At 33.9% G+C, this 16,238-nt stretch overlaps 2 protein-coding genes across 3 annotated transcripts in view; both read right to left on the reverse strand.

Annotated features, from left to right (window-relative positions):
• Positions 1-3,259: 3,259 nt before the first annotated feature.
• On the reverse strand, positions 3,260-10,143 carry si:ch211-51h9.7 (uncharacterized protein LOC558400 homolog). The gene is made up of 2 exons (XM_056464484.1): positions 9,597-10,143; positions 3,260-3,477 (listed from the first exon to the last, which is right to left on the reverse strand). Exons 1-2 carry the CDS (start codon positions 9,940-9,942, stop codon positions 3,323-3,325), a joined length of 501 nt encoding a protein of 166 aa, XP_056320459.1. The 5' UTR covers positions 9,943-10,143; the 3' UTR covers positions 3,260-3,322.
• A 732-nt stretch (positions 10,144-10,875) lies between these two features.
• The window catches only part of gle1 (GLE1 RNA export mediator), a 45,366-nt gene continuing 40,003 nt past the window's right edge, over positions 10,876-16,238 (reverse strand). Inside the window, exons 14-16 of one of the 2 annotated variants that reach the window (XM_056464158.1) lie at positions 14,934-15,016; positions 13,308-13,371; positions 10,876-11,335 (exon numbers count right to left, since the gene is read on the reverse strand). In XM_056464158.1, coding sequence (XP_056320133.1) covers positions 11,267-11,335; positions 13,308-13,371; positions 14,934-15,016 — 216 coding nt within the window. In that variant the 3' untranslated portion in view covers positions 10,876-11,266. Of the gene's footprint in view, positions 11,336-13,307; positions 13,372-14,890; positions 15,017-16,238 lie in introns of those variants that run through there. The other variant, XM_056464159.1, reaches the window with a different exon arrangement.

Genomic DNA, 16,238 nt, shown 5'->3' on the forward strand with positions numbered 1-16,238 from the left:
GAGTTTTTGTTCTAATCAATACCTCGCATTGATATTTTAGAAACAGCTATTTCTTGCAGCTGAACAACAGAAACCTGACAATGATCAGCTCAGGTACACCTCATGTGCTTTATTCAGTGTTAAATGCTAAGAATGTGAGTTGAACTTCAGAACTGTGGCTCACATATCAGTGATTAAGCATGTACATTTAACGTTAAAGAGGTTTAATATGTAATAATTTGATTGTAAACCTTATCATTTTGTTGAAGTGCAGTAAGTGCACTATTCGTGTATCGTCTGGTTCATACCTGTCAACCCTCCCGTTTTTCTGGGATTTTCCCATATTTTACAGTTCTATCCTGCTATCATCCTGTAAAGGTATTTTCCCGTATTTTTTATCTCTGAAGAGCCGATCCTCCCTATATGCAACTCATACCACCGAACCACCAGGGGCCGCCCTCGCTCTTAAATGTGAACCTGTTCTGTGTTTTCATTTCATTTAGGCATGAAAACACTTTAAAATAAACATAAAAACGGCGCGATTCATTTCAGGTGTTGCCCCTATGCAATCCTCAAAACAGTCAGTTCATGTAAGGATGCATGACTGTCAGCTGATGCGCTCCATAGTGATAAATAAATCACTGTCACTGTTTCCCAAGCAGATTCTGTACGCACACGATTAAAGAAAATGAATGAATGAATAATAATAATAATAATAACCCTACTGAAAAAAACAGCCTAAGCTGGTTTTAGCTTGTCAACCAGCCTGGTTTTAGAGGGGTTTTGGCCATTTCCAGGCTGGTTTCCAGCCTGGCCTTAGCTGGTCAGCTTGACCAGCCTAGCCAGGCTGGGAGCCCAGCCAAAACCAGCTATGTCCAGCTTAAACCAGGCTGGTCAAGCTGGTCATTTTCCAGCCTGACCAGCTAAGACCAGGCTGGAAACCAGCCTGGAAGTGGCCAAAACCCCTCTAAAACCAGGCTGGTCAACCAGCTTAGGCTGGTTTAAGCTGTTTTTTTCAGTAGGGCAACATCTAGACATGTCGATCTTCCTGGGTTTTCTTTTAAACAACAAATTTTGTCTTAAATGAGCATAAACAGTTAGAAAAGCAGTCAAATGCATTTCATTATAGATCTGTGCATTTTTAAAGTGACACCTCTGTTATTTAATGTATACAGAATGTTTAAATTATACAGTGATGAAAAGATGAATGAGATTTAATAACTTGATTCAATTTGTTGATAATATCTAATAATTTTAATGAGCTGAACTGTTTGCTAATTCATTTGCAGCTTTATCTAACGTTTACTAATTATTATATCCCTTGTAAATAATAATAAAAACATTATTTTTTTTATAATGGGGGGGCAGGGGGGGATTATCCCTTATTTTCACATCCACATGTTGACAGGTATGGTCTGGTGCAAACAGCCAAATTGCTTATCACTGCAAATCTTGTCATCTAATGTTTGTCATAATATTTATATTATTTGCTAATTAATAACCACCTCAAGTGGAACTCTGAATCTGCATCTCATTTTGGAGTCTGCTACTGTCCACCATAGGTCACATTTCGGTTGGAAACGCATGCTTTGAGAGCCTTCATGACTAAATGAATGAAATGCGCTGTTTTTCCATCAAGGAAACCCGGGGTGCTGAAATATAATTGGCTAAGCTGGCAGTGGGTGGGTTAAATCGCCAAAACAAAGACAGTCGTTCTGGCGTGTAACGCACATTTTCAAAGCAGAGTATCTGACTTCAGCATAGTTTTACAGCTAAACAAGAATGTTCAATTAGCATGTTTCTTATATATCTGCAAACATATTGTGGTATATCTATGCTTTAGAGGAGTCAAAAACTTACATACAGCACCTTTAATCCTTGTGTGCTGTCTGGTCATGTTCATCCACTCCAAGGTGATTTTGAGGCTTAATTTGTCCACAACTTTCTCTGTGTTTCAGCAAGTGGAATGATTTTTGGTGACAAATCCTATTCTGACACATAATTTGGGAAGATGTTTTGGAAATTTTTAAAAACTCAATATACTTTGGCCAAGTTGACTACCCTTTCGTTATGTTTGGGGCTGTTTTTGCCCCATTATGAGCACATTTTTTGATTGTAAAGCCATGACAGCATATAATCATGCATTCTTGATTGTTGGTGGTTTTACCAGTTAAGAGGAGGTAAAAATCGGTCATATTTACTGTTGATCATCAGCTGCAGTGCAAAAAAAACAGCTTAGCTTCTGGCTTTTATATGGTATAGTGCGTGTGTGTGAGTATAAGAGACACCTTTGCACACTTACAATCAGAATCTTTATCTGAGAAACTCAAAATAAGCAGATCAGCTCTCAGAATATACCAAACATAGTAAGTGTATTTAAGCGCACACTATTATTTTATTCCATAATAGGGCTGCACGATAATGGAAAGAATTTACATTGCGATATTTTGATTTTATGCAATATATATTGCGATATTTCACAAGATACCTTAATAATTTTAGATTGATTTTGTAGGGGAGTGCATAAAATATAAAACACAAATTACAAGCAGAGATAAATAGAGCAACTATACAAATGATTGAGTCTAACAGTATACAGCAGGGGTCACCAAACTTGTTCATGGAGGGCCGGTGTCCTGCAGATTTTAGCTCCAACCCTAATCAAACACACCTGATCAAGCTAATCAAGGTCTTACTAGGTATACTTGAAACATCCAGGCAGGTGTGTTGAGGTAAGTTGGAGCTAAACCCTGCAGGGACACCAGCCCTCCAGGACCGAGATTGGTGACCCCTGGTATACATGTACATAAATAAATTAATCAAATGTACAATAAAGCTGTTTATTCTTCATTGTGTAAATAATTCAATACAATTCATCTTTAAAGCTACAAACGTGATAATTCCTTGTGCCCAAATGCTTTAAACTCGCTTGAAATCCTTACAGAGGTAAACTTTGATAAACTTTCATTTTATTATGGTTAAACTGAAATGTCTCATGTGTTCTGAAGTATTATACCTGGTCAACTATAATCCTGATTCCACATTGCACATCATGCGATATGACTGCCAACTGATGATCAACAGTGAAAATTGTACCTCTTCTAACCACCCACAATCGAGAATGCATGATTATAAGCTGTCATGGCTTTGCAATCAACAAAAATGTAATTACAATGGAAGTCAATGGGGTAAAAACACCATAACGAAAGGATACTCTTAATTTATAAACAATACACGATTTCCTTTGGGTCAGTCGGAAATGAAGCCAGGCGTTCTAGTCTTCTATAATAATTCTCATAAAAATATCTTTATTAAAGAGCATAAAGTGTGGTCTGGCTAGTCGTCAACTTCTAAAGGATTTGGGCGTCATCAGCAGTGTGGATGCAAAGTGTTCCTGCAGGAGTCGGTCAAGTATGAGTGCCACAAAAGTCTGGTCTGAGCCTTCGAACTCTTCTCGAGTCACTGTCCTGGGCCAGTCGCTAGGCTGAAACGCCCAACCTTCAGCAGGGACGAGAAATAGTCACGTTAAACCACTTTGATTTCAGATGTAATGCATGTGAATGGGTTGGGGAGGGTATTTAGTTATGGTTTTTGAATTCATGCAGTCATTGGTTCTCCATTTTTTGACCGTCCACGAAAATAATCCACTTATTTTTTTATTTGCATAACATTACATTGATTTAAAATTACTGCAAGCAGTCTAAATACTGCAAAAAATAGAATTGTACTGATTGTTTAAACCCCAATAACATTCAGATTTATTTTGAGTGAGAAGAGACATAAAATTCTGGAAAAAATACAAATGTTTTTTGGTCAAATGTATTAATTTTAAGTGAGAAAGCATGTTTTAGTTTATGCTCAGGTACTTTTGGAACTGAAGCACCTTTTTGTTAAAAATTCTACAGATTTAGGACAAAATAAAGCTAATAAAAGTTACGTTAGAGTCAGAAGGATTTTTTAAAATTTAATATTTAGATTTTCTCCCCATATCTCATACCTTTGGGACATTTTTTTTGTCGACACACATGTGAGCTTACTGATAAACCAGTGCAGGATGGAAAAAAAAAATATATTTCATATAAACCAAAATTCAGGGTTCCCACACTTTCATGAACAGCAGATTCAAGGACTTTTAAAGCACCGGTCATTTCAAACCAAGCACCTTTGTAATTCATACCCCTGCATATGTAGCACCATGAAAGTCCTTACATTTCACTTACACTTAATATTACGTTAAAAATGTAATATTCAGAAAGTTTGACCATTTTAAAAAGTCACGTTTAAAGAAATGTAATAATCGAATTCAATACTGATATTCAAATGCAGTTTCTGGAATACTAATAAAACGTCAGAGTTATTGTACAAGATTTAAATGCATGATTTATTTATTTATTTTTTTAAGTATTTCTTAGTTTTTTGTTGTTGTTTTTGACAATTGAGTACAATTGTTAAAATAAAACCATAAACAAATTTAATTTCAAATTGAATTTAAGCACTTTCAAGGACCTGTGCTTGTTTTAAATGCTTTCCAGGCCTTAAATCTATGTCTGAAATTCAAGTACGTTCAAGAAGCGTGGAAACCCTGAAAATAAATGCATCTCAAACTTGAAAAAATATGCAGTTTTCATAAACTTGGACTGTTTTAAGCTATCATGAGATTTAAAGTCAAAGCATTTAGTTATTTGTATCATTTCAAAGAAATTCTGAATTGGTCATTAATAAAACAATAGTAGAAAAATACAGTAATATTCAAAACTCATTCTCATACTCAAACACCCTCATTAATGAGATGTTTCTGACAATATTACAATATAGTTTTAGATGAAAAATGAAGCATTAAACAAATAAAACATGCTATAATACAGTATTAAAGTACGTTTCATTTATGCTGAATGTCTTATTTCTAACTTTTCACTCAGGTGTGTGTAATAATGAGATGTTTCTGACAATATATCACAATAGTTAAAGGTGAAAAATGAAGTATTAAACAAATAAAACATGCCATAATACAGCATTAAAGTACATTTCATTGATGCTGAATGTCTTATTTCAAACTTTTCACTCAGGTGTGTGTAATAATGAGACGCTCCTGACAATATATCACAATAGTTTTAGATGAAAAATGAAGTATTAAACAAATAAAACATGCCATAATACAGCATTAAACGTTTCATTTATGCTGAATGTCTTATTTCAAACTTTTAACTCAGGTGTGTGTAATAATAAGATGTTCTTAACAATATATCACAATAGTTTTAGGTGAAAAATTAAGTATTAAACAAATAAAACATGCCATAATACAGTATTAAAGTACGTTTCATTGATGCTGAATGTCTTATTTCAAACTTTTCACTCAGGTGTGTGTAATAATGAGACGCTCCTGACAATATATCACAATAGTTAAAGGTGAAAAATGAAGTATTAAACCAATAAAACATGCTATAATACAGCATTAAAGTACGTTTCATTTATGCTGAATGTCTTATTTAAACTTTCCTCAAAAGTCACAGTATTTAATAGTTTTAACAGTAACAATTTACAACAACAGCACGTGAATAATGATGTAGTAATATGTAAACTAAACGTTACTTTATTATGAACTAATATGTGCTAAACATGAACTAACTTTAGCTACAAAATGAGTCGTATGAGTTCATGTGTGAATAATGGCTAGCATTTATTTGTATACATGTCATACATTAATTAACACTTCACTTTTTAAGCTGAATGTAACCAACATGAAGCCATGACCTGTTAATGTATATTTATGTCATGACTTTACTTGGAGGGGCACATTATTAGCAATAACTCATACTTAAATACTCCTCAATTCCTTTGTTTAAACTGCTGATTTTGATGGACAGAACACTACTGTTCTTCAATATAAACACACACTAGACAAATGTGCATTGCTGTTATGATTAAACACAGGAGTTAAGACACAAGAGTTTTAAATTAAACACATGAGTAGCTAAGAATGAGTTAATAATAATAATAATGAGCCCCTCCAGCTAGTCATTAACAGGTCATGAGTTCATTGGTTACATTTAGCTAAAACCAAAGTGGTAATTAATTAACAAACATGAACTAACAAGTAATTACGGTAGCCATTAATCACATATGAATTCATGTTAAATTAGTGCATGCCTTAACTCATCATTAGTTTATAATAAGGAAATGTTTAAGTAACATAATGGTACATCCTTATCTATGTACTGTTATTGTAGTGCAACAGATTTAACAGTAATATGAACACTTATATGTTGAGTAAACACTCACCTTTACATATTAGTACATCATTTTACATTAACAGTAACGTACATGAATAGTGTTACAGGTTTAACCATAATATAAACATTTATCTGTCGAGTAAACATTCACCCTTACATATTATTATTATTATTGTTACCAGTTTAACAGTAACGTTGCTGTTATTGTAAAGTGTTACAGGTTTAACAGTAAAATGAACACTTATGTCAAGCAAACGCTCACCCTTAAATATTAGTACATCATTTCACATTAACAGTAACGTACATGAATAGTGTTAAAGGTTTAACGGTAGTATAACCACTTATATGTCCAGTAAACACCCTTACATTACTGTTACTGTAAAGTGTTACAGGTTTAACGGTGATATGAACATTTATCTGTCAAGGAAACACCCACCCTTACATATTAGTACATCATTATTCATGTACTGTTACTGTAATGTATTAACGGTTTAACATTACTGTTATTGTAAAGCGTTAACGTCAATGGTTTAACAGTAACGTTACTGTAATGCGTTACAGGTTTAACAGTAATAAGAACATTTATCTGTCAAGTAAACACCCTGACATATTACTACATTATTATTCATGTACTCTTACTGTAAAGTATTACCGGTTTAACATTACTATTTTTGTAAGGTGTTACGCTTAATGGTTTAACAGTAATGTTACTGTAAAGCGTTACAGGTTTAACAGTAATAAAATCATTTATCTGTCAAGTAAACACCCTTAAACACTAGTACATTATTATTCAAGTAATGTTACTGTAAAGTATTACCGGTTTAACGTTACTGTTATTGTAAAGAATTAACGCTAATGATTCAACAGTAACTTTACTGTAAAGCGTTAAAGGTTTAACGAACATTTATAGGAGTAAACACACCCTTACATGTTAGTCCATTCATGTACTGTTACTGTAAAGTGTTACCGCTTTAACTGTAACATTACTGTTATTGTAAAGTGTTTCAGGTTTAACAGTAATATGAACATGTATCTGTTAAGTAGACACCCACCCTTACATATTAGTACATCATTATTCATGTACAGTTACTGTAAAGTATTACCGGTTTAACGTTACTGTTGTACTAAAGTGTTAGCGTTTTAACAGTAACGTTACTGTAAAGTGTTACAGGTTTAACGGTAATATGATCATTTATCTGTCAAGTAAACACCCACCCTTACATATTAGTACATCATTATTCATGTACTGTTACTGTAAAGTATTACCGGTTTAACAGTAACATTACTGTTATTGTCAAGTGTTACAGGTTTAACGGTAATAAGAACATTTATCTATCAAGTAAACACCCTGAAATATTAGTACATTGTTATTCATGTTCTCTCACTGCAAAGTATTACCGGTTTAACGTTACTGTTATTGTAAAGTGATAAGGTTAACAGTTTAACAGTATTGTTAGTGTAAAGCATTACAGGTTAACAGTAATAAAATAATTGATCTGTCAAGTAAACACACTTAAACACTAGTACATTATTATTCAAGTACTGTTACTGTAAAGTATTACCGGTTTAACGTTACTGTTATTGTCAAGTGTTAACGCTAGTGATTTAACAGTAACTTACTGCAAAATGTTTCAGGTTTAACGGTAATTATGGACATTTATATGAGTAAACACTCACCTTTACATATTAGTACATCATTATTCATGTACTATTACTGCTAAGTATTACGTTATTGTAAAGGGTTAACGTAAATGGTATAACAGTAACGTTACAGTTACTGTAAAGTGTTACAGGTTTAACAGTAATTCGATTTATCTGTAAAGTAAACACCCTTACATATTAGTACATAGTTAATTATGTTACAGTATTACCGGTTTAACATTACTGTTATTGTAAAGCATTAAGGTTAACGGTTTAACAGTATTGTTACTGTAAAGTGTTACAGGTTTAACAGTAATAAAATAGTGAATCTGTCAAGTAAACACCCTTATATATTAGTACATTATTATTCAAGTACTGTTACTGTAAAGTATTACCGGTTTAACAGTAATATTACTGTTATTGTAAAGTGTTACAGGTTTAACGGTGATATGAACATTTATCTGTCAAGTAAACACTCACCCTTACATATTAGTACATCATTATTCATGTACAGTTACTGTAAAGTATTACAGGTTTAAAGTTACTGTTATACTAAAGTGTTAACGTTAGCGGTTTGACAGTAACGTTACTGTAAAGTGTTAAAGGTTTAACGGTAATATGAACATTTATCTGTCAAGTAAACACCCACCCTTACATATTAGTACATCATTATTCATGTACTGTTACTGTAAAGTATTACAGGTTTAACAGTAACATTACTGTTATTGTCAAGTGTTACAGGTTTAACGGTAATAAGAACATTTATCTATCAAGTAAACACCCTGAAATATTAGTACATTGTTATTCATGTTCTCTCACTGCAAAGTATTACCGGTTTAACGTTACTGTTATTGTAAAGTGATAAGGTTAACAGTTTAACAGTATTGTTACTGTAAAGCATTACAGGTTAACAGTAATAAAATAATTGATCTGTCAAGTAAACACCCTTACATATTATTACATTGTTATTCAAGTACTGTTACTGTAAAGTATTACCGGTTTAACGTTACTGTTATTGTAAAGTGTTAACGCTAGTGATTTAACAGTAACTTACTGTAAAATGTTTCAGGTTTAACGGTAATTATGGACATTTATATGAGTAAACACTCACCTTTACATATTAGTTCCTCATCATTCATGTACTGTTACTGTAAAGTATTACGTTATTGTAAAGTGTTAACGTAAATGGTATAACAGTAACGTTACAGTTACTGTAAAATGTTACAGGTTTAACAGTAATTAGATTTATCTGTCAAGTAAACACCCTTGCATATCAGTACATCGTTATTCATGTTACAGTGTTACCGGTTTAACGTTACTGTTGTAGTAAAGTGTTAATGTTAGCGGTTTAACAGTGAAGTTACTGTAAAGCGTTACAGGTTTAACAGTAATAAGAACATTTATCTGTAAACACCCACCCTTAAATATTAGTACATCATTATTCATGTACTGTTACTGTAAAGTATTACCGGTTTAACATTACTGTTATTGTAAAGCGTTAACGTCAATGGTTTAACAGTAACGTTAGTTACTGTAATGCGTTACAGGTTTAACAGTAATAACATTTATCTATCAAGTAAACACTCCTACATATTAGTACATCATTATTCATGTACTGTTACTGTAATGTATTACCGGTTTAATGTTACTGTTGTAGTAAAGTGTTGACGGTTTAACAGTGACGTTACTGTAAAGCGTTACAGGTTTAACAGTAAAATGAACATTTTCTGTTCAGTAAACACTCACCCAGGTGTGTTTTGCAGCGCGGGCAGGTGGCGGCAGTCCACGAGTGTCCCGGGTACCAGCTGAAGTGTCGGTCCGCCGGCCAGTGTTTTAGCACATCCGCCCGCCGAAAAGTTACGACTTCAAACTGGAATCCGTGCGGGTTCTCGAAGAGCTGCACGGACACGCGCTTCCCGCCGATTACCGTGTCGTTCCGGTGGGAAAGCGCCATGCGGCTGGGTACGAAGCTCAGGTCGGCGTCTTCCGCCAGCTCGTGCCCGCAGGACCGGCAAAGGAGCAGCCCGGGACAGCAGAGCCCGAGCCGGAGCCACAGTGCGAAACACACCGCCAAACACCCCGGGAACTGCATCACAGCAACCGGAGAACAACACCGCCACTTCCCGCTACTCAGATATGAAGCTTAACTGTGTCTATGTGTGCTGTTGTGAAGGCAATCTGGTTGTTTAAGAGCGGTTCAAACGAAATAAGCAAACTACATTTCTAAAGTGCCTACAGCCAAAACAAACAAACAAACACGCACGCAAAACTACCGGAGCGTCGCAGGGAAATAAGTGAGCTCTAATGACAGCGCCGCTTACTGGCCGGATGAATGAGCGCTATTAGTACATTGTGAATCATCATCTGTGCAATAGTTCAACAATTGGCCAATAATCTGTTAAATATACATATCTGAAAATGTAAAATGCGCCTATATGGCTTCCTACACAAATATGTAATTTAATTATGCTTAATTTTGCCTGAATATTACATTATTCCACACATTGTAATTTAATTTGTATATTTACACATGTACACAACAAAACTAGACATATCTATCTGTCTGTGTCTGTCTGTCTATCCAATTCAAGTTTATTTGTATAGCACTTTTCACAATAATTATTGTTTCAAAGCAGCTTTACAAAAGGTGCACATTATTGCATAATCAAATTAAGTTACTTACAATCAAATACAAGTTATAATATATACAGTAGATATGCTAATTTATAAAAAGTAACTTATAAAGTTATTTCTTTCATTAGTTGCTTTAAATATATACATTTTTAATTTTGTCATGACAAGTGTTGCTCTCCTTATGCAATGTCTCCTAACCAAATTCTTATAGTACATAGTTTTGCCTGAATATTTTACTATATATTCTATACATGGTCATTAAATTTGTATACACACACATAAATGTAAAAAAAACACACGTGAAAATAACAGTAAATATAAAAAGCAGAAAAAAATAAGAACATTTAAAAACAAAAGCCATTGTGAGATGAATTATATGAAAAGATTGAGACGCTGTGTACTACTTTTAATATAAAATCATAAATATCTGCATCAATATACAGTACATCTCATCCTATCATCTTGGCGTACACACAGGATCCTCCTCCATCATGGCTTATGTTCGTGGGAAGCGGATTCCAATTAACAATCATTGGTCTAAAGCAAATGATAAACTTGGCTTGGGGTGAATTAAGATCAATCTGAGACTGAATCAATGCATTAAGACACCACATGCATTAAAAACTAAAACTTCTTTACATGCACAGATTAAAAAAATTAAGACAGCATGATGATCTGGGAAAATGCAGACACTCTTATAACATTCACCCACAGAATGGCTTCAGTTTATACTTAATTTGAGTAGATTATAGTGACTCTCCCGTCAGGATGACTTCCACCAATCAGGACCTGAAGAAGGCGGAGCCAAGCTCACTCTTAGGAGGAGGAATCTGCTTGGTTCTCAAAGACGTCTGGATGTGAGGAAGAACAGAAGCAGTGTGTGTGTGTGTGTGTTAGTGATGGGAGAAACAAAGCTATGAACCCTTTTCACATTTGAGGGTTTCTTAGCAGCAGAAGTCATCATAGTTGGTAAACGTAGAGCGCAGTAAATGGGAGAGTACAGCAAATTATTTTATTACAATCCTATCTACAGAAATATTGAAAGAAAAACTCCAGGATGTTGTTATCAGGACTTCCAGAAAATGAAAAAACAATAGTGTGAGGCGTATAACGGCAGCCAGAAGAGAAAACAATGTCAAATTTACTCTCCCACAGTTTTTATGTAACTGGTATCGGAGACTGTAAGCGTCTGTATGTGTTCATATATGTTCATTTATTTATTTAATATAATTGCAGACGTTACAGTAGGCTATTTCACATCGATCAGCAGTTATAATCAAATCATGTTCATAGAAAGATTAGTAATGTAAGAGTCTAAATTATCATATGCATTTGTTTATATGGCAACAGTTTTTTTCTCAAAACAGGCTCAGACAAATTCCAAAGGCAGATACCGATAAGATCAGGGCTTGATGTGTGGACTTTGGGCGTTTTACGATGTGGTCACATGTTGATTGGTCAGTTTGAATGTCTCAGTATTTGGCCTTTAGTCACATGGTCAAGAAAGATACAAAACAGCTGGTAAACTTTGCTCTGCCTCTTTCCCTGGTCTGCTGCTTTCCTGCTCTGCTCCTCTCCTCCTCTGGAGTCTATCTTCTCTGCCTCTTTGAGGCCTACTTTCTCTCTTTATCTCTCTCCCTCCCCCTGTCTCTCTCTTTTCTTAGGTAACTTTATTTCTTACATTTAAGCTGGGTACAATGTTTTTATAATTTCATGTTTTATCATTTTATACAGTTAATTAATTCAGTTGTAATGTTAGTGTCATTAAATCATCTCATCATCAAGTATATATGAATTACTTTCGATTTAGAATACAAATCACAGAATATCAATGCTCTCCCACATTTATAGCAATTAATGCTGCCCTTATTTCCGTTTTTGGTATAAGACTGCAGAAGAATGGTTTGACTAGAAATGTACAGTTTTTTACCATCAATGCTGATAACTTTTTAGTCACTCGGCAGAACTACAGGTCAAACTGCTGTTAAAACCCATTCTTACAGTATTGAACAAGTATTTATGTTTATAAAGCATCTGTTTTGTGAGAAGTGCTTCTCATATCATATGTGAACGACCCGTACAGTGTTAAGGCTGATTTATACTTCTGCGTCAAGCGCATAGCCCCTCGCCGTCGCTGACGAGCACCAATCAAAAAATATAACATGTACGCATAGCGCAAGCTCTGTGATTGGTCGGCTTGGTAGCGCTGACGAGTGTTGGCGGAGGTGAGAGCCGCGCTGTCATGATGCAGCGGGTGTGGAGTCCCGTGAAGGAGCTCCGGATGGAGACTGCTGTTTTGTGTTTAGCTTATGATTAAAGTTGTTGCACGTCCGCCGGTTCCTGCCTCAAAATGAGTGAATTTGAGCCACTTGTACATTAAGGAAGCGTTCAGAAAAAACAAAACACCAGCGAAGGAACTCGACACAGAGAAACAGAAACACCTACTGCCAGCTAGCGTTTCGGAAGTGTATTGCAGAGCAACAGAAACAGCGCGCAGAAGTATAAATGCACGGCTACGTGCAAGGCTTGCGCCGTAGGTCACGCCGATCACTTGACGCAGAAGAATAAACCAGGCTTTACTTTGACATTTCCACGAGTAAAAATGACGTCGTCTGAAACTTTGTTGTACACCACGCCCACCAAAAGGGTACCTTTCTGGCAGTGGAAACGCAAGCTTGATAAAGGTGACCCGTACCGACCCGTTCCAAACCTCTCAATGGAAACGGGCCATTAATATACCAACAAGAGACTATTAACTATTATTATTTCATTTTAATTTGACAAATGTCTAATGTAAAATAGTGCTTTTGTGAAGACGCTTACCTCTAGAAACTGTTTGAGTCTGGTTACAGAGCCCATCTGTCCAGCGCTGGTTACCGCTTCAATCCTGAACAAATAAAACAAAATAAGTTCAATCAACCAGAGCCTGGTTTACTCCTCATATGAATATCAGTACTTGGTGAGTTAATAAAACAGAATTATTTCTGATATTAAACAGCCGTCTCATGATTATTATCCTTATTTCATCTAGCAGAGGGGTTTACATTCGTTACTGTAAATATTTCCATTTCATCAAAAGTGAACTATAAGAAACAATAAGAAAATAATAAAAGTTACCAATATGTCATTTGACAATATGAACATAATTATACACTTTAAGTCAACACTGTATGTGCATCAGTGCTATTTTTATTATCACAATTATTTTTATTATTTAAATTTATTATTTAAATAATTTATTATTTTAAACTGCTCTAAATTGTTTTACTTTCAAGTTTATTTTAGTTTAAGTTTTAATAATTAAAACAAAATTATATTAACGTTTGTACAATTCTTTTTTTATTTCAGTACATTAAGTTAAACAAAGTTTAAATAATTTTTGGCTAGCTAAACAAAAAAACTTTACTTTAAACTTAAATTTATATTTATTTTATTTTTTAATAATTATTTTTTACGGGTTTTTCACCTTTAATTAGAAAGGACAGTGGAGGATACAGACAGGGGAGTGTTGGGAGCAGAGAGAGGGGAAGGGTCGGTAAAGGACCTTGAGTCAGGAATCGAACTCAGGTCGCCGTGAGCACCACTTAACCACTAGGCTATTGGCACCGACAACTTTTATTTTTATTTTAGATAACATTTATTTAAAAGTACAAAAATTATGATATTTTTAGGGTTTTAATTCTAGTTAACGATATTAGTAATCAGTGTTGGGTTTAACTAGTTACAAAGAAACTGCTACCTGTAATTAATTTATCAAATTAGTGAAGCATTCATTGAAAGGATGACATATTTAGCTAATTATAGTGAATTCATTTATTCATTCATTTTCCTTCGTCTTAGTCCCTTATTTATCAGGTGTCGCCACAGCAGAATGAACCGCCAACTATTCCAGCATATGTTTTACACAGCGGATGTGCTTCCGACTGCAACCCAGTAACCCAGGAAACACCCATACACTCACATTCACACACACACACACACACACACACACACACACACACACACACACGCACACACACACACACACACACACACACACACACACACACACACACACACACACACACACTACGGCCAATTTAGTTCAATTCCCCTATAGCGCATGTGTTTGGACTGTGGGGGAAACCGGAGCACCCGGACGAAACCCACACCAACACGGGGAGAACATGCAAACTCCACACAGAAATCCAAACTGACCCAGCCGGGACTCGAACCAGTTACCTTCTTGCTTCTTTCTTACCACTGAGCCGTAATTACAGTTAACTTACTGATAATGCACTTGCATAAAATACTGTAAACAAACAGTTAAATGCATAAATGCATAATAAAAGCAGTTCATTTCAGTTGTTTATGCTCATTTCTTTTTCAGATTATGGATAAATGGGTTTTTATATAATTTGAAGCTATTAAATGCATTTAAAGTGTAATATGGAAACAAAGCATAAATACCTCGGGAAGTATTCTTCATTAATAATCAATATCAGTTTCCAGAACTGGCCGCGATATTGTTTCATTAGGGCATTTCCACACACCTAAAGAAACACACATGACAAATATACAGTTATTTTCTCTCTCTCTCTCTCTCTCTCTCTCTCTCTCTCTCTCTCTCTCTCTCTCTCTCTCTCTCTCTCTCTACATTTTATACATATATATTAGTTAAAGTCAGAATTATTAACCCCCTTTGATTTTTGTTTTCTTTTTTTAAATATTTCCCAAATGATGTTTAACAGAGAGAAGAAATTTTCACAGTATGTCTGATAATATTTTTTCTTCTGGAGAAAGTCTTATTTCTTTTATTTCAGCTAGATTAAAAGCAGTTTTTATTAGTTTTAAACCCATTTTAAGGTCAATATTATTATTCCCCTTAAGCAATATATTGTTCGATAGTCTACAGCACAAACCATCATTATATAATAACTAATTACCCTAACTTGCCTAGTTAACCTAATTAACTTAGTTAAGCCTTTAAATGTCACTTTAAGCTGTATAGAAGTGTCTTGAAGAATATCTAGTCTAATATTATTTACTGTCATCATGGCAAAGATAAAATAAATCAGTTATTAGAAATGAGTTATTAAAACTATTATGATTAGAAATGTGTTGAAAAAAATCTCTACGTTAAACAGAAATTGGGGAAAAAATATACAAGAATTCAATTCAATTCAATTCACCTTTATTTGTATAGCGCTTACACAATGTAGATTGTGTCAAAGCAGCTTCACATAAAAGGTCACAGTAATATATATTTTATATATATATATATAAAATTAAAATTTTATATATATATATATATATATATATATATATATATATATATATATATATATATATATATATATATATATATATATATATATATATATATATATATATATATATATATATATACATATATATACTAAAATTTAACTATATTAAAATGTAATTTCAACCAAAAATAAATCAATAATTCTTAGTTTTTAATTCTTTATCCTTTAATTCTTATTATTATTCTCAATAATATTGAACTTAGCAGTTTGTAAATCTTTTAATTCATTTTTTATTCCAGCAAAACAAAACAAATAAGACTTTCTCCAAAGAAAAAACTTAAGAAATACTGTGAAAATGTCCTTACTCTGTTAAACAGAATTTGAGAAATATTACAAAAAGAATTTTAAAAAAATCCACCGAAGGGTGAATAATTTCTCTTCAACTGTATATATATATTTTGGCTATGCTATATATATATATATATATATATATATATATATATAT

Source organism: Danio aesculapii, chromosome 8 (genome assembly GCF_903798145.1).
Source record: "Danio aesculapii chromosome 8, fDanAes4.1, whole genome shotgun sequence".
NCBI classification, from domain to species: domain Eukaryota; kingdom Metazoa; phylum Chordata; class Actinopteri; order Cypriniformes; family Danionidae; genus Danio; species Danio aesculapii.

Excerpts from the sequence above, each read along its gene's own strand:
- si:ch211-51h9.7 (XM_056464484.1), bottom strand. The coding sequence starts at position 9,942 with ATGCAGTTCCCGGGGTGTTTGGCGGTGTGTTTCGCACTGTGGCTCCGG. Across the intron at positions 3,478-9,596 it reads GCGCTGCAAAACACACCTGG|GTTGGGCGTTTCAGCCTAGC; the intron begins GTGAGTGTTTAC and ends TCCCTGCTGAAG.